Here is a 22861-nt window from a genome sequence, read left to right as displayed (position 1 = left end):
AGAACTGTTGAAATTACTGACGACTGCTTCAGTTTCGGGGTCATGCCGCTGTGCTGACTCACACTCACAGTTTACAGGATGCTCGAATAGAGCAGAGCCATCGCTAACGTTCATAGTAACACTCGTGCTTTTCCTAATAGGAGAACACGGCTGTGAAAAAATGACCTTTTGTGTGTGTGACGGTGACCAGAACAAAGGATTTGAGATTTTACAGGCATATGCTGTGGAAATGTACCCACCCTGCAATGCAAAACTACTTTTATAGGTGATATAGCTAGTTTGTGGTGGCATATGTGCTGGCTCTTTTTGATAAGTTTATTAGGCTTAGATTGGCTGTAATAACCTCTAAAAGGTGAATTTATAGCTTTGTTTCTGAGATTATTTTATAGGATGCCAGAGCACAAATCACATCACACCCAAAGGTCATGATATGAATCCTTAAGTGATATTATGTGGATTTTAAAAATCCAATCCCAGATCGATATAAGCCGCCTCGTTTGCTCCCCTGTGGGCGCATTATCACGGGTGTGTTTTGATACTATGAGGCTGTGGTGAATGATCAAGCCGGACCATGACAATGCGCGCCGTGCGAGGCTGACGTAGGCTGGCGGAGGAGAAAAACACAGACACCCTCCAACACCGTGAGATGGAGGGAGGAGGAGCAGGTAGAGGGTAGGAAATATATAAATATAACGTCAGAAATAGAGGATGGTTGTTTTCAGCGGTGCTTGTGACCGAGGCAGAGCAGAAATGGATGCGCAGCGAGAGGCGGCCTGAGGATGCACAATAGAGCATCTCACACACTGTGTTTAATTGCGGATTAGAGCGGAGGGGAAGAGGAGGGGGAGGGGGAGAGCACAACAAGGAAGGCAAGGAGACGCTCTTTATTATTAGGAGAAAGCGGAGAGGAGGAGGGGGAGACGGAGACAGCGTGAGCCCGGAGACGGCACAGACCGTGGCGGGGGGACGGGAGAGAGGACACCGACGCTGACAGTCGGCAGCGGCGCTCGGATGCTGTTGTTGTTGTTGCTGCGGACGCGGCGACGATGCGGCCACACTGCTGGGTGATGGTAGCGTTGGCGGGGATCATGTCGTACTTCAGCCCGGAGAGAGCCCTCGGAGCACCGCAGAGGGAAGGTGAGCGGAGTCGGAGAAGGAGGAGGTTTGAAAAGCTGTCAGGGATGCTGGAGAAAGGAGAAGAGGATTTTGGGGGGTGGGTGGGGGGGTGGTATAGTCATTTATGAAAAGGCCTCTGCACACTGAGGTGAATATTGCATTATCAGCCAGTTAGGCTGAGACATAATGCGAATTATTAGTGCTGGCTGACCTAATCACAACAGGAGCGAGGCCGACTGGGTGATGGGTTGGGTACCGTATTTGCATGCAATGATGAAAATATTTCGGGCCTCACATCGATGCCTTTTTAAAAACAACATGTACTGTATGCACAGCAGGGCTAAAATCGTCGATCAGTGCTGGATATTTAGTCTAAAAATAGCCTCCACTTGGCTCTTGAGACTATTTAGCCCAATAACCACTGCTGGCATCTTTACTTTTTGCCGTAAATTTGAATATGCCTTGTTCGCTGAGAGCTGGCAGACTGTTGTGTTTGTGTAATGTGTGCAGTCATTGTATTGTGGTGTATTGTTTTGATAGAAGCTGTTGGCACAGAGGCTGGTGGAAAAGGCCCTGTGCTGGGTTCCTATTTATATGCAGTGTCTGTCTGGACATCTGTCTAGGGAAAGATGAAAGAATAGCACTGCTCAGGAATTGTGCATCAGGATTTGTGCCACTACTTGTGCTGCTGGTGCATGTTTTTAGGAGGGGGGGGGCGAGAGGGTCATTCAGACTTTACAATGCTCCACTGCTCTGCAGATGTGATTTGAGGTTTATATGACCAATAATTAGCTATCTTTCCCTTTTCTTGGATTATCAGTTTGGTGCAATCCAGAGTGACAGTTTTCTTTTATTAGCCACAGATTGGGCCACAGCAGCTTTCACTTCAGTACAGAGCTGGTTTTATATGCTGGGCACATCTTCACTTACCTTTTCTCTGGCTGCTTCTGCACTATGTTGCAACTTTATGTTGAGCACAAAAATAAAATAAAATAAAAGTTGATAAAAGTCTACATTAGGTGCTGTGCAGAAGTCACAGAAACAAAATATTATTTCATTTCCTAGATTAAAAAAAAAGTTTTAGTTTTTTTGTCGAGTGTTGATCCTGTTCTTACAATATTTATCAAGCTGTTCAATTATTAAATATACTTTAACATTTATGCATGCAGTGTTTACAATATCATGACCATGTTGAGGAATGTACTTTGGGATTTTTATGAGGGACACAGACAATCACACTGTGATATCTTCAGACTGCACATATAAAAATAAACAGCAATTTATCTGCCAGTTATAGTTACAGTATCAAGGTTTATATGTGCCTCCTTTCCCCTATTATATTTTGTATTATATCTCTTAATTTTTTCTTATGATCATAGTTGTATATCTGCTTTTGACTGCCTTATTTACACAGAAAAGATGTAATTTAATTATTAATGGTTACATTTCATGTACAGTTTAAGCGTGAGTTTGACACCTCGTGACTGTTTCAAGGTGTCATTGTTCCTCTTTTTTGGTCATCTGTCAATGGTAATAAAATGTTTTGGCTGCAGAAGTGAAATGAAACCTATAAACAATACCTGAAGGGTATTTAACCACGCTGCCCTGCCCCTTTTCTTTTCTGCAGATGGTTCACTTCCCACACTCGACTACATTGAGGTACAAAAATCAAATGTCCCGACCCCTCCCTCTCTCACCTGAGTAGTAAACCTTCCTGATTTGAGTAATTCTTCTCCAATTTCTGATCCCTTCCCGAGTTAGCGCTCCTTTTTTTTACCTAAATGACAACTCCAGCCACCCACCTCCCCTGCTTCTTAACTGTGTTTCCTGAGTGGAATGCCATTTCTGATATTTCCCCCCTTCCCCCCAAGCTTTTCTCCTTACTGGAATGGTATACTCTCCCAAATTTTAATTCCAGTCTCTATTTTCTTTTTACTGACTCAGACAATGTGTTCTTTAATCTTCAACTTAGTTTGTTTTCCTGCTTATTTCTCCCCAACTCCCTGATGCAAACCGTCCATTGGGGTTCTCCACTGTGTCTCAGGCCTGCTTCTAAGAAAACGCTCCAATGGTTTTTCTGCTAAACACAACACCTATGTAACAAGATTTCACACCTTTCTGCTTCAGTGAAGTCTCTCTTTTTTTTTCTTTTTTCACTGACTCAGACCTAGCATTGCTCCCCTTGTAGAAGCACAAATCCCCTGAATTTCTACATTAAATCTGTCCTCCGTTGTATTTTTCTTCCTGTCGTCCTCTCAGTTTCTCAGTCCAGGGCTGCATCCCTCTCTCCTCCACCCTACGTCGTCATCCTCATCTCTTGCTCGGGGCTTGTCTCTTTTGTTCTGCTGCTCCTCACCTGCCTGTGCTGTAAGAGGGGAGGAGTGGGGTTCAATGTAAGTCTTCAACATGTAAGAGATCTATTCACCTCTCTCTGCTTTCTTTTGCTTCTTTTCTTTGTTTTTTAATGCGTTTTGTGCTTGTCTGCATGCTTTTATATGTGTCTGACTTGGTAAACTGCACAAGTATTTGATTTCGAAGTGTGAACAGTCAGTAACTCCAACTTAATGAAGCAGAAGGGGTCAATAATCATCTCTCGGTCTAATTTTAACTTAGTGTTTTTGTTCAGCTGGCAGACAGAGTACCATTTGTTCAGAATGAATGATTTTTCATTGTCTGTCCTTGGTGGTTACTGCTAAACTCAGCTTTATTATTAAGTGGAATAATACGTTTTATTTTATATTCATAGCTATTACAGCTTAGTGATTTTTTTATGTGCTGCTGTGGTTCAACCAGGAGTTCGATAACGCAGATGGGGAGGAGTGCTCTGGAGGCTCCAGTCCCATCCAGGAGGACAGCCTGTCATCATGTCCCTCCCTCCCTGAGGTCTACACCTTGCCAGTCAGAGACCGCCCCAGCTGCCCCTCCCTGCAGGATGGAGCAGGTAAAAACCTAAAGTGCCTCTCACTTTGCTCAAACTCTTATTGAGCTTCCTACCGCTCAAAATAAAGATGAAATCCTGCACTAAACTCCCTCAGGATCTGTTGCCTGAATCACTGATGCGGATCCACTAAAGGTCTCAAACTGAGTGCACAACCAGAAGGATTGGACTCCCTACTGAACCTCAGTGAAGTGGAAACTATGATTTGTGACAATTTTGCATCAGGGCTGTAATCAGGACACAGGCAGGGATGTGTGGAGTTTATGTATTTGGTTCAATTCAGTTTTATTTATGTAGCACTGCAATATAACCTGCAAACGTATTCAAACTATACAGTAAAGTGTCATGAGTTTTGCTATTTAGTGGTCTCACTGACCGCTCACAGCACTTTACACTGCAGGCCACACTTATAGTGCACACAGTTCTATTCTATGCACATAAGAGCTTTATCTACCTTACACTCACACCTTTGGACTTTTAAAAAAATCATCAATTAACCTAACTGTAGACTGTGGAAGGATGCCAGAGTAGCTGGAGAAAACCCTCGCAGGCACAGGGAGACCATGCAAACTCAACATTATAATGAGAGACTCTGACTTCCTTTGAGCAAGCTTTCTTGAGTTGTATGTTTGAACTCTGATGGTACAGATTCTGATGATGAAAGTTTTCAAAAAGTAGAGAAATATTTCTCTCTGCTTAATTCAGGTTAAAAAGCTGAATGTATGAGCATGAACAATAATCAAGTTTATTGTGGAAACATTGAACTCTCTCTGCACGATGGCATGAGCTGATGATTGTTTTCATTATTGATTAAGTTTCTATAAAATCACAAGAAAAAAAAGGAACAAAAATCTGTTAAAGTTTCTTAAAGTGATGTCGTGAAATTTGTGATTTTGCTTTATCAACACTCCAAAACATGAAATTATTCATTTTTGCTGTAAAATGAGAAGGAACAAATCCTTACATTTGAGAAGCTGGAATGAGAGATGTTTTGACCTGGAATAACAGCTTAAGCAGTCAACTGATTATCAAAGTGGCGGAAGATTATGTTCATTGATCATCGCAGTTCAGATTGCACATGCACAGCAGGAAAACACAACATGGAAAACCAGGGAAAAATACAGCGAGAGTAGATTTCTCAGTGAGTTAAAATTTTGTCCATGACTCTGAATTTTCCAGCTAGATACATTTTTATATGATTTCGTATATGTTTAAAACATGGTTGGGGTGGATATGTCATATTTATGTGTTGCTACAGGGCAGAATCTGAGTGTTTTTGTTCTGTTAATAAATTGTACATCTGAAAGAACATCAACTGCTGACGTCTGTGTGACCCTAATCTGTTTTTATTTCTGTTTTTTTTGTAGATCCCAAATCTCAGTGCTTCAAAAGGCACGCTTTAAACTATCTCCAGGAGATAGGAAATGGCTGGTTTGGAAAGGTAAGGAAATCTGAAATATAACCATCCCAAATCATTGGTTGTCTTTAAAACAGCATCCCCTGCTTTAATTATGTCTAACAAACAGATTACAGATGCTAACTCAAAGTAGTTCTTTTAGTACCCGTCTCTTCCTGTGGGAATTTTCCATGTTATTGTCCATCGATCTCTTCTAGGTGATTCTGGCTGAAGTGCTGTGTGACTGCAGCTCCTCGCAGGCTGTGGTGAAGGAGCTGCGTGTCAGTGCCAGCCCTCTGGAGCAGAGGAAGTTCTTGGCTGAGTCTGAGCCATACAGGTGGGAGAAACTGCTTAAATTTTGGTAGCCATATTGCAGCCTTTGAGTGAGATTCTGTAAAATTTGCATAACAGTAACCACTGGAGCCACAAGAGGCAGGTATGGAGAAATAATAAATGTAGGATATTGAATCAGGTGTGACTCTCTTATACTTGCCAGGACTGCACAGACTCCTGTGAAAACTTAAGCGTAACACTACTGTTTCCATTCGACTTAAGAAGCAGCCAGGTACTGCTTGACTAACTGATCATCAGCAAGTGTGAGGAACTGTATAAAATCAAAGGTTTTGGTGGTTTACTGGTTTAGAGCATTCAGTTGTGTATTAATGCAATGCTACATTCTGAAAGGTCTGACCTTGGTTAGACCTTGGTCTGACAAGGTTACATCTCAGTCTCTATAAGCCTCAGTTAGCATTTTCATGCCAGTACAATTAGAAAAAGGCTTAAAAACTATGGCTTGTTTGGAAGGATTGCCAGAAGAAAGCATCTTCTCTCTAAAAAGTTGCAAATTGCATCTGAAAAACCACAAGATCTCTGGAAAGATGTCCATTGGGTAGTCAAGACCAAAGTAAAGATGCTTGGAATAATGTACAATACCACATTTCAAGAAAACTAAACGCAGCATATCAGCACAAACACTTCATACCAACTGTCAAACACGGTGGTGGATTGGTAATAATTTGGGCACCTTGCACACATTGAGTCAACTATGAACTCTGTATACTAAAGCACTGTAGAGTCAAATGTGAGGCCATCTGTCAGCTAAAACTTGGTCCAAATTGTGCATCGATGCCAAGCACAGGAGCAAATCTGAGAAAGAAAAGAGTCAGTGTTGCAATCAAAGTCAAATCTGAAATGCAACTCAGTGAGCTGAAGCAGTGTTGCAAAGAAGCGTGGGTCATAATTCCTCAACAACAATGTGAGAGCTGGATAAAGTCATACAGAAAGTTAAACTGCTTCAAGTCGATGCTCCTAAAGGTGGTTCTACAGCCTGCTGAATCATGTGGTGTGTTTAGGTGAAAGTCATGTCTTTTGTTACGTGACTTTATGTTCGGTTTCAGTGTGTTTGTGCAGTTTTGTGATATTTTGGCTTGAATGATTGAGGATTCATTGGTTTGTATGTGAGTGTCTGGTCCTGTGGATCGGTTTGTGCTGTGATTGGTGTGTTACTACTGAGTTTTTAAGGGTGCACTTACAGCTATAGCATATATACTCAGATTCACTAAGGCTTGTCTGCTAGCTCTGCATGGTTTGCATTTGTGATGTGAATCATTTATAATTCATGTGATGAAAAGAACAAAAGATTTATTTTACTAATAGAACTATTCGTATAATTAATGTGAAGATTTTTAGTCACTTAAAGAAATATAAGTAGATAATGGTGACAGCCCTGATTAGCCTGTGTGGTCTGAGATGGAACTGAATTCCAGTGTTCAGGATCATCTAGCTAAGTTTTGCTCACTTTAAGTCTCACTGTTAAGCATTTAAAGGCAGCGTATAAACATTTATCTATCTTCTGTCTGTTCCTGCGTCCCTCTTATGTTTCCATTCAGGAGCCTTAAACATCCCAACATCCTTCAGTGTTTGGGGCAGTGCAGTGAGAGCATCCCCTTCCTCCTGGTTATGGAGTTCTGTCAGCTGGTAAGTAACTGAACATAAAAGGAGGCGGATGAACTAATAATAGGAATCACACAAATGAAAGGTGCATATTTTTAGTTTAGTATAGCGTGCAGTGTTTTTGTTGTGCTATGCTTGGGGTTTTTTAGATAATTTGTGCACAAATTGGTTATGGTATATCGGTGATGTCAGTGAGAAACACATGAGAAATCACAGTCGAGCTGCATCGATAAGATCTTTACATCTTATTTTAATTTCATATAATTTGAGGCAAAATTGTTTTTTATAGTTATCGATGCTCTGCTGTCACTAAAATCTGTTTTGCGTCGATACAATCAATTTGTTTTCCTTCTCTCGGGCGGTTTAATCACCAGCTGATTAAGAAAACCATATGAGCAGACTTCCAGGCCAAACAAAGATACAAGCAGATCAATTACAGCAACACAGTGAGAGGAGCCACACAGCACTGGAGTCCTCACTGACTGCAGTTACCCTCTTTGATAAAGTCTCCTATTGTCCTTTCCTTGCAGATATTTTTCATCCCTTTATGTTGTCCCCATTTTATTTCCTTGCTCTTCCAGGAGCACAAATGACTAACACAAAGGCTGCCAGCTCATTACTAATTCCCCTGCTGCTTTTGAGGCGCTGTGATGTAAAACACCTAAAAAAAAAGGGGGGGGGGGGTGGGGGGTATTTGCTGCAGAAGTAAAATATATCTTCTTTGCCTACATGATGGTCCTGCAGGTTTTATCTCTGTTTCAGGAGAAGGAAGAACACTCTGTATGCACTTCACTCAGCCATATTTTTCAATCCACTGTTTATATTTTGTTGTGATGTACAACGTAGGGTGACTTGAAGCGGTATCTGCGAGCCCAGCGTAAGTCAGATGGGATGACTCCAGACCTGCTGACCCGGGACCTCTTAACCCTTCAGAAAATGGCTTTTGAGATCACCTCGGGTCTGCTCCATCTTCACGAAAACAACTACATCCACAGGTCAGTTGTCGCTTTCACTTCCACTGTTGCCACGCCTCCAAACGTGAGGATCTCTGCTGAGGGTAGCTGCTTGTTTTCTCCCTGCAGTGATCTGGCTTTAAGAAACTGTCTTCTGACCTCAGACCTCACTGTCAGGATAGGGGACTATGGCCTCTCGCATAACCATTATAAGGTCAGGATTTTTTTTTACTCTGAAAAATGAAATCCAAAGTCAATTCAGTCAAATCCATAATAATTTCTGTGGCGTGTCTTTATGAAGGAGGACTATTACCTAACTCCAGACAAACTATGGATCCCTTTGCGCTGGATTGCTCCTGAGCTGCTGGAGGAGTACAGAGGATCTCTCATTGTTACGGACCAAACCAAGACCAGCAATGTGTGGTATGTTTTAAAGCTGCTCTGTGTTAACACCACTGGGAACAGATCTGAATTAACGAGTTAAGCCGATAAGGCTGGTGATAAAATATTGATGAAAACACAAAGGTTTTTTTAATCTGGGGTCCAATTTGAAGCTACTCTTAAATCTTTTCCTACCACCATTCATTCCTTTAATCAGCGTGGCTCAGGTTAAATCAGATTAAAAGCAACTTAAATGATGCTCTCTGGATGGACAACAAAGAAAATCTAATTTCTCCTAACAGCTGTGCAGAGATTAAATGAGGATTGAGTGCGTGGACAGTCGGCTATGTGAACATAATCTGAAATGCTCTTTCTACAGTCTCAGTTATATTACAATATGATACAAATGCAGCTTGTTGTGGATCCATAAAAGAAAATAGTTCCTACATAAAACTGCTGTTTGTGTTATGATTTGTGGGAACACCAAACTAAAGAGCAGTATGATCTCACATTTGCTGGAGTAGAGTCCAGCTCAGTTTGTCAGCAGTCTTAAAGCTGTAGCCAAGCCCGGTGATGCCAGAAGGAGTGCTGAAGAAATGAGAGCAAATCCTTTAAGCTCTAATATTACAACCTTCCCTTTCATGTGCTTTTTTAAACGAACCAACAAGAAAACAACCTCCTAACAAAACACACGAGTGGAGCAAAAATACCTAGGAGTATTTATTCTTTTTTATTCTTTCTGAAAAAACATAGTTTTTCTTAAAAAATGGAACAAAACAATTCACATAACAGTTTTTATTCTCCTCGGTTAGAAAGTCAAACCTCTGTGGGTGTTGGAGTAAAAGTGTTATATAACAACAAACCTCAGAGATTTCTTTTGAAGATTCACCCCTTTTCACTTCTCCAACTCATTTTTTCCTCTCAGGTCTTTGGGGGTGGTGATATGGGAGCTGTTTGAGTTTGGCTCTCAGCCCCACAGACACCTGAGTGATGAAGAGGTGCTGACCTTTGTCATTAGGGAGCGACAGATCACGCTTGCCCAGCCTAGACTGAAGCTCTCCCATGCAGACTACTGGTCAGTACTTATCCACTAATTAGACTGCATCGATCCGAGCACAAACTGTGTCTCTCCAAACTTAGATCCTCTTGTTTTTCTCCCTTGTCTGCAGGTATGAGATCATGCAGTCCTGCTGGCTACCTCCGTCGCAGCGCCCTTCAGTAGCTGAGATATTCCTCCTTCTCTCCTCCCTCTTGGCTGCTGAGCGAGGAATAGCGAGGGGGAGTGTTGGGGAAGAGGATGAAGAGGACGAGGAGTATGAGGAGGGAAGAAGAAGGAGAGGGGAGAGCGAGGAGTCATTTGAAAGACGCTGGGACTTACTCCGTCCACCTGCCTTTCAGACTGCAGCAAACGAGCGCCAAAGGGAGAGGGATTACGCCAGGGAAGACAGAGACAACTCCTACCCTCTACTGGACCCTGTGGGGAACTGTATTACCCCATCCACCTCTGAACTGGATGACATCCTGACAGTCACCGAAACTAGCAAAGGCTTGAACTTTGAGTATTTCTGGGAGAAGGCTCATGCCAGACGAGGCTACAAACCTCTTCCTCCTCCTCAGCCAATCCCTACTGTGAACAATAACCATAGACAGTCTTTGGACACTCCTACTGTCGTCCCAGTGATAAGCGCCCGTAGCCCATCCCTCGCCAGCGAGTACTATATCAGACTAGAGGAGCACACTCCCCAAGACAAGTCGCCGTCTCTCAAAGGGAAGGTACATTCCTCTTTCCGCTCAGATTGCCCTGGAGACATGGAGCTCATGGAGATCCGCAGCGGGATGCTGGGCAAAGAGCGAGTCCCTTATTGTTCATCTGACAAGTGCGGAAAGGGCCTCCAGACCGTCCGATCGAGCGAGGTTCAAGTCCAGCTGCCCAACACAGGCGTGGCTGAATTCAGAGACACTTCGAGCAGAGTGACTGACTTTTCCATAGTTGATTTAGGCGATGACGATGAAGTGGAGAAGAAAAAGAGCAGTAAGGCGGATAAAAAATCCACAAGCTCTCAAGCTCCCATCCTCCCTCCCAAGCCTCGTTCTATGTCCATGTCATCAGTCAATCCTCTTCACTCGCGCCCTCTTCCCGCCCCTCCACTCAGATATAGAGGACTGCCCCACTACACTATCAGCGGAAAAATTGAGACAGACCCCCATCACATAAGCACCTGCCCACCATCTACCTTTGATCACCTCGGGCTTCACCGAGCCCGACAGACTCTTCCCCCCTCCCCGTCCCTATCGCCCTCGCTTCCCCCATCGAGCCATCCAATTTACCCTCAACCTCCTCAAATGTGTCCTCCTCCTCTTCCTCCCCACTCCAAACCACAAAGGAATTGCCCCCTCTACAACACAGGGGACATTCACCTGAGATATAATAAGCCCCAGATGCAGAGATCCAACAGAGACCCGCTAACCTGTGATTTGTCCGATAGAGAGAGCATGCTGCACACTTATAAGGAGACTTCTCACTTGCGTGCAAAAGACTTTGACTCTCCCGTACGTCGAGAAAACCCTTTGCGCCCTATTTATCGAAATTTACCCCGCCCTGAGCTCACAAAACCCCAAATTGACAGACAGTCTTCATCGAGTCCGACTTACTCAGATGAGGATGACTCTCCTTTCATGTCTCCCGAGAGACCTGGCTGTGGGACGACTGTCACTCATTCCAGTCTATCTGAAGATGCAGACCCCGCCACTACAGAGCTCTTCTCCAGGGGAATGAAGAGGACTCAGTCACGCCTTGACACCATCCTGCCTGCAATTTGGAAGGAAGATGCTGAGCAGCAGGCAGAACGTGTCGCTGCAGCCAAGAAATCCCCCATGCATCTGTTTCTGACGGAGATATCTAGTGTGACAGAGTTGAGTGAGTCCAGGTCGGAGGGCTCATATGCAGCGGAGAAGGAGGAGAAAAGAGAAGGAGAGAGATGGGGGAACTTTCTGCTGCCCAACAGAGGCATGCGCCGCTCCCAGTCGCTGATCACAGAGCTGGGATCAGCAGGACAGTCATGGGGACCAGAGAAACATGTCAGCAGTGCAGAAGCTGAGGAGGAGGATGCTGTCACTAAAGAGTCATTCCAGAGGGATCTTTTTCTCACAGAGATTGACACAGGAAATATGGAGGCGGACATAGAAGGCCTACCAGGAATCGATCCAGTAAAATACCTCTATCCTGCAGGATCCAGACTGAGGCCCTATGTCTGCGCCCCAGGCCTCCCCTCATACACTGAGGCAGAGGAAGCCTACTCCAAAGGCATACGGAGATCCCGCTCTCTCCTGTCTGAGATCACAACGGAAAAGCACGATTCTGAAATACATTTTACCGAGAAGGAGCCGCGGAGAACTGAAATCACCAGAGAGGAGTTCCTGAAAGAGATCCAATCAGCAGAAACCTTTCTGACCGAAATCATATCGAGACAAAATGCAGCCGCACATAGGAAGGAAGCAGATTCATCTTACTCCCCTACTCCAGTGTCCCCTGAATATGAGTCCATCTGCATTGACCCAAACTCAGCTCAGACCATCAGATTCCAGTCAGAAAGCTCCATACGAGCAGCCAACAAGGGCAAAGATGATACACAGACTGAAGCCATCTATGCCCAAGTGACCAAGCGTGCTAAGAAGAGTGAGATCAAAGTTTCCTTGAAACCTGACATCCCTATTCTTCACATTGGTTCAAACAAACCGGACAGCCAAGTAAATAATGCTGACCACTGCCAGTCCGGTGAGTTTGTGTTTTCTGAAATCATGCCTAAAAATGGTTTACTACATAACCAAACACCCGTGTCTCAGAGAGAAGAGGAGGAGTGTTCGGACGGCCCTGCCTTACCTGCCAGAGGAGAGCAAACAGATCTGCCAGAGCACTTTCCCCCTGGATCCACAGAGAACGTTCAGGAAGTCAACACTGTGAACCTGCGTGAGAGCCAATCACTCACTACAAAGGAAGCTGTTATAAGCAATGGCGAGATAACAGAAGATGACCTACAGACGCACAGTCCTTTGAGGGGGGATCAAACAGACGTGATTTCTCATGATCCTGAGAAAACAGCTGATTTGGAGAACTCTAAAAACTTAGATTCTCTCGTTAATGAAAGTTTTGCAGAAGCGGAAATGGAAAATTCACTTCAGCACAAAGACGAGCGTCACACTGCCCAGAAGGTGCCCACTCCCGCAGCCACTCCTACCACGCCAGACTGGGACCCTTCCTCCGATTTTTCACTCGTCACCCCCACCGACTCAGTCCTATCACCTTTGACTTCCAGCTCGGCCGACTGCCTCACGCCTAGTGACTCATGGACGGGAGGTGGCGGAGGAGGTGGAGGAGGAGTGGGAAGCGGCGGATGGCGGGCTCTGGGAAATGAAACACCACATCGAGACTCTGCATATTTCTCAGACAGCGACTGGGAGGGTGACGGGATGAACAGGAGGAGCAGCAGCGATGGACTTGTTGCCTCCAGGCCTGGCAGCGGGAGAGGAGGTGATCGGGGAATACTGACAGGGATAGAGGAGAAAACCGAAGAGGAGGGTGAGACTGGAGAAAAGAGTCCATTAAGAAATAGTACCCACATGTCAGATAGGACAACGGAAACTGGAGAAGGGAGGACTATTGAGAGTTGTGAAGAGAAGGGTGTACTGTATCCTGAAAATTACCCGATCCCTAATTTAGGAAATGACAAAGATATTCTAAACAAAGCGCTGGGATCTGCTCAGAGAGACGATTCTGGCATTTTCCATAACGAGAGCAAAAAGTCAGCCCTGCTGTGCGATGATCCACAGAACAAGGACTGTGTGGACTTAATTGATAAGTTGTTTTCAAAATTAGATGATGAGCCACTTAAAGGGCTTTCACACAGCAGTGGGTACATGATAGACAGCCATTACACAGATGGCATAATTTCTCAGATAGCAGACTGCAAATACCAGGACTTTGAAGAGAGTGACTTAAATCTATATTCCAAGAGTCCCACTGAGACAAATAGCTTGATCGAGTATAAATCTGGCAGCAACTCAAAGAGTTGCATGTTTGGACCAAACAACAAAGATTATAAAAATGTTACAGAGACAGATAACGATCTCAGTCAGCTCAGTTCTCCCACGTCTGGGAATGAAGCTGTGGACTCTGCAGCACCATCCCAAGTTGACAGCACCATCGAGTCCAGATTACCTAAACTTTGTGATATTCAAACGAACAGCGTTATACTTGGAGATGAAAACCTGCCAAATGACGATGGGAAGGCTGCTGATGCAAAAGCGAGCGGTCCGACGTGTCTTTGGGCTGAAGAGCCTGAGAAATGTGGAGAGAGGCCCTGTGTGGACCACAATGAGCTGGGCTTGAGAAACCTTCGCTACTCAGATGGCGAGGAGGAGAGCGGGATCACAGCAGAGACAGAGGAACAGAAGGCTGCTGCAGAGCTGAGTATCGCTGTGAAGGAGAGGCCACCCCTCAGGGGAGCAGCAAGTGGCATGAACTCTGCTAACGATGTGGATAACAACTCCTGCGAGGGTCTAAATGCGACAGCTAAAGAGTTATGGAGTGCTCTGGAGGAGGATGAAGACAGACCAGGATCTGGGGCGCTTAGGGGCGAGTTTGACTGCTACCGCTTTTCACAACTAAGGGACTTGCGCTTGTGGCCAGATGAGAATGACCAGTGGGCCTCCCCAGAGAAGAGGTGTCAGGGAGTCGACTTGAGATCTGAATTTTTCTCCGGGTTCGGGAATAAGGCGTGGGAGGTGGGTGAGAGGCTTGTTGTAGGTCAGGAATATTGGGAGACCGAAGAAAATGATGAACTGGCAGGAAGTGAACCTCACCCTGCTGTCTTGGAGGGCTGTGAGGAAACTTGGAACAATGAAACCCAAGGGCTAAGCGGCAATCTTTGCATTAAGGAAATGTGGGACACAAAAGACAGAGAAAGCCAACAGACGATAGCAGACATACAGCAAGAGGAAAACATTGAGAACCTGGGGGAAATTGACAGCATTAAGAAAGACATAAAAAGTGACATTTTGCATGTGGAAGTAGAGAATATAGAAATACCAGAGGAAGAGACCTTGGAGGAAGGACAGAGGCAGAATGCATCATGCACAGAGGCAGCCAGGGACAGGGAGGGTCGGCTAGACTCCACAGAGACGGCACAAAATCAAGATTTTAACACATGGCCCCAGAATCAACTCTGTAACAGAGTGGAGGAGGCGATGTCGGCTGTGCACGCTGACAGAGAGGCAGGCTCCAATTTAGAAAACTGTTTCAGCCACACTTTGGAAACCAAAAGCTCAGATATAACCATCTGCATCGCCGAAGCTCCTCATGTGACGTTTTCAGAACTGGAAAATTTTAAATTGGGCTTCAATTCGGAAGCAGAAACGAGACCGTGTTTTGCCAGGCAATACATAGAAGAAGGAATAAACCCTATAAAAGTGGAAGAGGATTACAGAGATGTGCCCCTGCCAGCTAATACCAGTGATCTTGATGCAAAGGAGGAGATAGATCAGTCATATCCACAAGAGATTGACAATTTCAGCTCAGTAGATTTTCCGAGTCCTCCACCGAGCATAGACCTTGATATGCAAGATGATAAACTGGAGAGTTTAGACGACTCTTTTCCTAGTCCACCGCCATCCGTCATAGAGGGAGAGGACTTTATTAGTCACATTAATCTAGAAGACTTTATTACCAGTACTGAGACAGAGCAGCTTATTTCCGCAGCATACAACACAGATGTTCCAGAGACACCTCTGCAAGAATTGCCACCTGCTACAACTCAAAGTAAAGGGATCTCTGCCAATCTCACCCTCCCCTCTGTGCATATAACACTGAGCGATGAGAGCAACCTGACATCCAGCATAGAAAGCAAGGATGGTCATAATAACCTGCCCCAGAAATCATCCCCCATAATGCCTTCTGCACCTCATGGTCCCCTGAACAACCTCCCACAGCTGTTGATTTCTGAGTGGAAGGACTTGGATGAGGAGCCTCTGGAGGACTTTGAAAAACTGGAACAACTGTGCTACATATCTGGCGATGAAGAGGAAACTCTGGGGGACCTTTTCTTGGGCAACCTGGAGCTTCTGGAGTCTTTAAAGAAAACACCTGATCACAAAGTTAGCAGTGGTGACGGTCATACAGTCAGCAAGACATGCGACTCCTCTATACCCGAGGGTAGCAGGGTGGATTTAAAGGAGGACGAGATGTCTGATGACTCTGACAAACTGGAATCTGTACAACCGACGATCCTGGATTCCCAGAACAGTCTGCCGCCTCAGGACGAGAGGAGCGACGGACAGAGATCACCGGGTCAAATTTCTGATGTCAAGGACCAGCGGTCTCTGAACAAGATGACAACCAAGAACGGCCTCATGATGCAGGTCAGCATGATTTCTTGTGGTTTGCTGTGCGTGTGAGCGGTGCTCCTTGAGTTTGCTCGTGCTCTTTACTGCTTTGCTTTGTTGCTCCAGGTGTGTGAGGAGAGGCTGCAGTTCTCACTCAGTGAAAATGTGAAGACAAATGTGCTTTGGGGGACGACTGTTAAAGACACCGCCATGCTCCGGACATGGGGGGAGGAAGTCACAGGGAGCAGCGGTGATCTAGTCACTGTGAAAGAACAAAGAGAGGATGAGAGGTATGGATGCTGCAGAATTAAAACACTGGCTTCAGATTATTCTGTTTGATGCATCCTGTATTTCTGGAGGAAATAGATCCAATAAAATATATTCACACAGAGTTCAAATTACTTGTTTTGTATTTTTACTGTTTTCAGTTCAAGTAAACTCAAAGACAAGATTTAATTCAACTAGATGAACGTGACAAGATGAACTGTTGTTTTATTATTAATATTCTGGTGAAATATTCCTCTTTCTTTCGTTCTTCCTTCCTTCCTTCAGTCAAGAGGAGCAGGAAGCTGTCCCTGCCATTGAGCCCCCCATCGAGTCTGATGAACCTAAAGCTGAGCCGCTCACTGTGATCGAACAACCTGAGGTCCCATTACCTCAGCTTACTGCAAACCAAGCGATGAAAGGTATCAGCGTCTTCCACGTTTTACAAGTACTTATCAATTATCCCTGATCATACTGGGATATCGCTGAAAAACATTTAGCATACAAGTAATTTTTGACTGTCTAAGCTAAGTACACCTCTCTAAGCCTTTTTATTTGTTTTCTTCTCCTTTGATTTGGGCTTCCACTTCTTTTAACCCCACAGATCCAAACCTTCTCCCAGATAAAAAATTGTGGGCATTTTCAGACTAATAGGTTAACAGATTAAATAAATCTAGATGTGATACGTCAGTCTTATTTTACAGAATTTAATTTTCTCTACTTCAAATAGAATATTTGTGCTAACTTTGGCAGATATTTACTTCATTGCTTTTGTAATCAAATTTGTGAGTAGGTTTGCTTCTAACATTTCTTTTCTGCTCTCGCTTTGATAGCAAAGCTAGCTCGCCTCTCGCTCACCCTCCCACCTCTTGCTCTGAGTCTTCCCCTCACCACTACTGGAAAAGGAGGATTTGGAGACGGGGCCATCGGAAACCGGATTGGAAGACGAAGAGGTCTTTCGTCTGGGAGCGACCCCGATGAGGAGGAGGAGGATGAGCAGGAGGACGAAAGCTCCCGGAGGGTGATTGTAGTCACAGAAACGGACGTGGACAAACGTGTTGGGCTCCGCAGTCTGCTGAAATCACCCAAGGAGCCAATGGACAGAGAGAAGGACAGAGGAAGAAATGTGTCCTTTTTTGATGATGTCACAATCTATCTTTTTGATCAGGTACGTCTCCTTTATTCGTTCACTTTTTTATGACGGGTTCTTTTGGAATAAACCTGACTATTTCTTTCATCCCAACAGGAAACTCCAACTAATGAGTTGAGCAATTCAACTCCCACAACTCCAACTGCGGTGTCTATCAAAAGCACCAAGTTGGATTTGCATGGTAAGTTAATCATTTTCTTTCAGTCATGACGAGATGCAGAATAAAGAAGGTCAATTTTAAGTTGCAGTAGCAGTGTTGTCCTGTAGGTCAACATGTCTCAGGTCTAATTGTGAGAAGACGATTAGAGCAGAGGAGCAACACTTGAAGCCTAATCGGAGCTCATGTGTACATCCAGAGATATTATTCAGAGCAAATGGTACTTAAATAAATCTGAAGTTTATTGGGGATTTACATGACAGTAAAAGGGGTTATAGGACATTAATGGCTAAAAGATGATCCTAGTATTAAAATGAAGTATCAAAAAATAAGTCATTTTTTATGCTATAGCTTGTTTTGACCAGCCACTGATCCCAAATGCTAAAATGACAAAGTTTTCCTTACATTAAGTTTTCCCACATAATTTAACAAAACGTGTATGCTATTGTTGCTCAAAGATATAAAAGCAGATTTTGAATGGACTGCACATACTGACAATAATTTTGGTTGCACTGCAGTTTGCAACTGCTGTTGTCCTTAGTGTCAGCAGTGCTTTCTGATCTAGCTGGCTGGCAGCATCTAACCAATCAGTAAAAAACATCAAATGTGTTCAACACAGAGCCAACTTATAATATGAGCTTGTCAGTTTCTTCAGAGGTGAATCAGTCACCTCCCAAACACACCCAGGTCTATTATGACCACTTATCCTAGGAAAGTGTACTGGAACACTGGAAGAAGTAATACTATGTTAGTTTAAATGTGAGCCTCTGTTCATACTCACATTTGTGTTCCCAGAAAATGTTTATTTCTTTAAATTAATTAATTAATTAATTCGATGACTGAATATTTATAAAAAGCCTCAGCTGTTCTGTAGGGTGTTTGTTGCTTATGCTGGTCAAGTTTATTATAGCTAACTAAACCTAAAGATAAAAACTGGAACTAGATATGAAAAAAAAACAAACAATTAAGTCAAACAATTTTGTGAACTTGGAAAACTAACTAAATTAAAAAAAATTATAGAGGAAATTGTCTTAATTTTGCCATTTGTCACTTTGGCAAAGTTTGTTATTACACACTGCCTGGTGAGGCTTTTTTGTAAGCTGCTTTCAAAAAATATTTATATTGTATTATCTGTACTGACTTTCCTAAATCTTGCCTCTGGAACTTGGTATAAATACAATAATAATAATAATAATAATAATAAGAAAGACTAAAACTAATGCTGGAACTAATAAAAACTAAACTTAAACAAGCAAGCTCACTCTGGCAAAAAAACAACAACCTCTAAACGACATAAAATGAAAGCTAAAGAGAAAATACAAAACTAATAATTACCGATGCTGATGTTAGCTGTCAGTGCAGCGCACCACACAGCTGTTACCATAACTGCTGGCTTGTTGGACTCTACGTGCATCAATGTCTGCTGCTTCTTACACAGGGATTCAGTCTCCTCCTTGAGCTGCCTAATGATGTAACAAAATGTGACAGCCACTAGCACATTCCCAGCTAAAATGGAAAACCTCAGTTCAGCCCTCTCCTCTGCAAATATGGAGCCAGAGTTAATCTTCTATAATTATGTCCCGGGATGCTGTGACATGTTGAACTGAGCAGGGATGTTAATCCCGCGCTCAACAATGCAAGCCCGAGTCATTTTTCTCTGCACATTTTCAGCTGCTCTCGCTACTTTCCACTCTCCATCTCATGCACTCAACGCCCTTTTTCACAGACTAATGAAAGTTGGGGCTCAGAGTTTCCTTTCGAGTTGTGTCACATACAGAAAAGGCAAAATTAGATTCCTTAATGATCTTTCAGGCCTTTCAAGACTTCAAAGTTTTGAAAGAGGTCCGTGTTACTTTTGAGTTATTTTAAGCTAAGACTGTGTCGCCTCAGTGTGGTTGTTGACTGATAATCTATATCTATTAAGATATAGATTATCAGCTGATTTTCTCCCCTGTGCTTGGTACTGTTTTTTTCTTGTGCATCTTATAAGTGAGTAAACATGTGTCCCAGTCACAGATGGATCATCATTCTTCTCCTCAAGGTCACACTGGTAATTTTACAGGTACTTTTTCTCAGCATAACCTTCAAGCAGGTAAAGCTCGCCCTGATGTACTGAATGATATTGATAATATCAGATTCTCAAAGTTGATGCACAAAACGACAAAGACAGAACTTGGTGGTAAATGGATTGGTACTTCGAGCACCTTCTACTCACGTTTGAGCACTCAAAGCAAGTCTCATTCAAACAGCCTGTTTATACCTTATACATTCACACACTCACATCAATGCACTGGGGGCAACTCAGGGTTCAGTGTCTTGTCCAAGGATGCTTGCACCGCAGCAATTTCCTAATGTTGTAAACCTCAACATCTGGCAATAAACCCATTCTGATTCTTTGACACATGGCACAAGAGGAGCCAGGGATTGATCCTTGATTGGTAGACGACCAGCACCACCTCTTGAGAATAAACGAAGTGGTAGCTTGAAACATCGCTTTGTCAGACATGCTTCATATCGCTTGTATCCTGTTAGATGATGATGATAATGAGGATCTTATTAGTTGTGATGATGGAGGGAGTGGTCCTGTGGTCCTTCCGAATCTGCCATAAAAAGCAATATTTTCATTGCTTTTTATGGCAGAATTAGGTAGTTCTAGTCCTCCAAGTTTGACAGTTTGCAAACTTCTTTGACTTCTTAGTGGATTCTGATTTGTTGTGCAATGGAGCTAACAAACGATCAGTAATTGTTTCAGTTGTGATTGTGAACCGGGTTAATGTTTTGGTTTAATTCCAATAAAAAGACTTTCCTTTAACTTTCCCTTACAGTCAAACACATGCTTATTGTCTGGGAACATCCTGTCCCTTTTGGGCTTCCATACATATGCCTGGTGCACTTGTTCTGGTTTTAATACCAGCACAGTCGTGATGCTAATGTTGTTTTTTGTCTCTTTTAGGGCCAAAAAGCAAAGAATCGAAAAGGAAAGAGGATTTATCAGTCAAACCAAGGTCGCCTGTCGGGGTAAATTCAGTGACTTCATCGCGCTTCACTGTCAGCCCGGCTGACGACCCACACCTGGTGTGATGTTGCACATCATCCTGGAAACACTTTAGAGCTCAACCCTCTCGGACTGGCCCGTGAATTAACCCAACAACCAGCCATTCGCCCAGAGGATATTTTTTTATTGAAGAGGCAACTGAAAGAAGAGACTTCGATTCTAAAAGCTGGAAACATTCCAGGTTTTACTAGTGACGGGATTTTGTACGACTGGGGGTTGCTGAGCTCCGGCCTGCCACTGTTTACAGAGATTATACATAGCCTTTGGCTGCAGAAATCTTTGGAAAAGGCAGCATATGCTAGGCGAAGAGGAGCCGGGAGCTTTGTAAAATCTGAAACAGATTCGACAGCTATGCAGTGGGAGTCTTGCTGTGTACCAGCTTACCTTCTCTTTTTCTGCTTTGTTTTGTTTTGCCCTGGGAGTGCGGGGAATGCACTTTCTTTAGTCATTCGTCTGTCTATGTAAACGCTTGGATCCCGGTCCTCTCTTTATTAAGGACATTTTTCATTGCAGTCAGTCAGTTGTTCTTGTAAGCAGCAGTTTGAAACAGAAATTGCTTGACTCCTGTATTTGACAATACTCCTCAGCATTTGTACAAACATCATAATACAAGTGTATACAGTATCATTTTAGAGCTGTTTACTTTTAGATGTATTCTTAGACTGCACGAAAAATGAAACAAGCAGTTTATTTTTACTTTTATTTCTGAAAAGCTTTAATTTCTATATTTATTTCTATGTTATTTTACTTATTTATGTAAAGTCAGTTTCCATGCAATATCTTAATTATTTATTTAATCTATTAAGTTATGTATTTATTTGCGTTGGTGCAATTGCATATATGAACTTAACTATAATTTGTTTGGGACAGAAATGCATCTAGATCTATAACTTCTCCAAGATCTTCATAACAAATAAATCAAAATATTTTCCCAAACGTCTTAATTGCTAAACAAAAAAAAGTATTTTGTATAATTTTACTTGTTAATATATGCCAATATGTATGGAACAACGTCCTGTAATGTTTCATTATTTTCCGATGTCTATGAATTTTTAGCTGTCTCGTCATTCTTTTATCTTAATTAATGACAGTTAATGTAGCTTAGCATGAAAAATTGAAGCCTTTCATTAGTAAATAACTCCCATTTGTTTGTGTATCTGTTAATTTATTCCATTTTCTACTAATAACAGTCCATCATGCAGTCGAGATCCAACTAGTCAATTTGTTTAGTCTGTTTAAATGTTGGTTTAAACTTGTATTGTTTAAAGAATGGTTTTCAGGGGGCAATGTATAAACAAGGGGGAAATAAAAACTATGAAATGTGAACCTCTCATTTGAACTGTGTCGTATAAATAAGCTCGATTGTTGCTTTTATTTCATTCATGACCAAAAAAAGTTGCACTCATATCCAGATACATGCCTGTCAATGAGGGCTAAGTTACAAACTATTGAAATACTAGAAATTTTTCTTAGACACGTATGGGCCGTAAGAGCAAGTTCTATATTGTAAATCAATTAACAATGCTTCAGAAGGCACTGACATCACAGATACAGTTAGTGAAAATTAGATGGATTGCTCCAGCTGTCTGTGCTGGGAAAACATGTCAGCCAGCACAGCCATGACCCCAACTCCATAATCTAGGTAGATACAATATAAAAATGTCACCTCTCAGCAAAGGTGAAGCTGGGAAACATGGAAGTTTTTTTCTGCTACTTATTATCATCATTATTATTATTATTATTTTATTTATGTATATTTTTGATGTCCTTAAATCAGCATTTTGGGTTAGGTATCTTGAAATTTTGACTTAGTAACTCCACATTAAGGTTAGTGTTGTTGTGAGACTAACTCAATATGCTAACATTTTTTTCCTAGCTTCCACTAAATTATCCCTAGGTTGTAAAAGCGGAGGTAGGTGTGTGTGAGGATACGTTAATTAAAATTATACTTATGAAAAACATGACAAAAACTACTTTAAGTGGTTAATTTTACATTTGCAGTTACACCCAAAAGCATATTGTAATAAATAAATAAAACTCATCATTAGTATTCACCAGTACCTATATTTGCTAATTACACATTCAGATCAACTTAGACCATCGTATTTAGCATTCAAACAG

General features: G+C 42.8%; 1 protein-coding gene across 2 annotated transcripts; it reads left to right on the top strand.

Moving 5' to 3' along the window:
- The first annotated feature begins 342 nt into the window (after nucleotides 1–342).
- lmtk3 (lemur tyrosine kinase 3) lies at nucleotides 343–22037 on the top strand. Of its 2 annotated transcripts, none has more exons than XM_085423106.1 (16): nucleotides 343–1137; nucleotides 3376–3509; nucleotides 3910–4057; nucleotides 5422–5495; nucleotides 5669–5787; nucleotides 7340–7427; nucleotides 8250–8398; nucleotides 8486–8570; nucleotides 8658–8779; nucleotides 9663–9812; nucleotides 9907–16150; nucleotides 16241–16404; nucleotides 16667–16800; nucleotides 17212–17546; nucleotides 17625–17709; nucleotides 20639–22037. In XM_085423106.1, exons 1-16 carry the CDS (start codon nucleotides 1047–1049, stop codon nucleotides 20764–20766), a joined length of 8250 nt encoding a protein of 2749 aa, XP_085279232.1. In that variant the 5' UTR covers nucleotides 343–1046; the 3' UTR covers nucleotides 20767–22037. The 2 variants fall into 2 exon arrangements, with proteins under 2 accessions (XP_085279232.1, XP_085279231.1); XM_085423105.1 differs by having other exon boundaries at nucleotides 3376–3524.
- The last annotated feature ends 824 nt before the right edge of the window (nucleotides 22038–22861 follow it).

Source organism: Rhamphochromis longiceps, linkage group LG11 (genome assembly GCF_057381845.1).
Source record: "Rhamphochromis longiceps isolate RC_006_pf linkage group LG11, R_longiceps_female_GT1.1, whole genome shotgun sequence".
In the NCBI taxonomy this organism is placed as follows: Eukaryota; Metazoa; Chordata; class Actinopteri; order Cichliformes; family Cichlidae; genus Rhamphochromis; species Rhamphochromis longiceps.
The sequence above is the reverse complement of the archived record's forward strand: the minus strand, read 5'-3'. Positions and strand labels throughout refer to the sequence as shown.

Excerpts from the sequence above, each read along its gene's own strand:
- lmtk3 (XM_085423105.1), top strand. The coding sequence starts at position 1,047 with ATGCGGCCACACTGCTGGGTGATGGTAGCGTTGGCGGGGATCATGTCG. Across the intron at positions 5,788-7,339 it reads GCTGAGTCTGAGCCATACAG|GAGCCTTAAACATCCCAACA; the intron begins GTGGGAGAAACT and ends GTTTCCATTCAG. Across the intron at positions 16,801-17,211 it reads TGCAAACCAAGCGATGAAAG|CAAAGCTAGCTCGCCTCTCG; the intron begins GTATCAGCGTCT and ends TCGCTTTGATAG.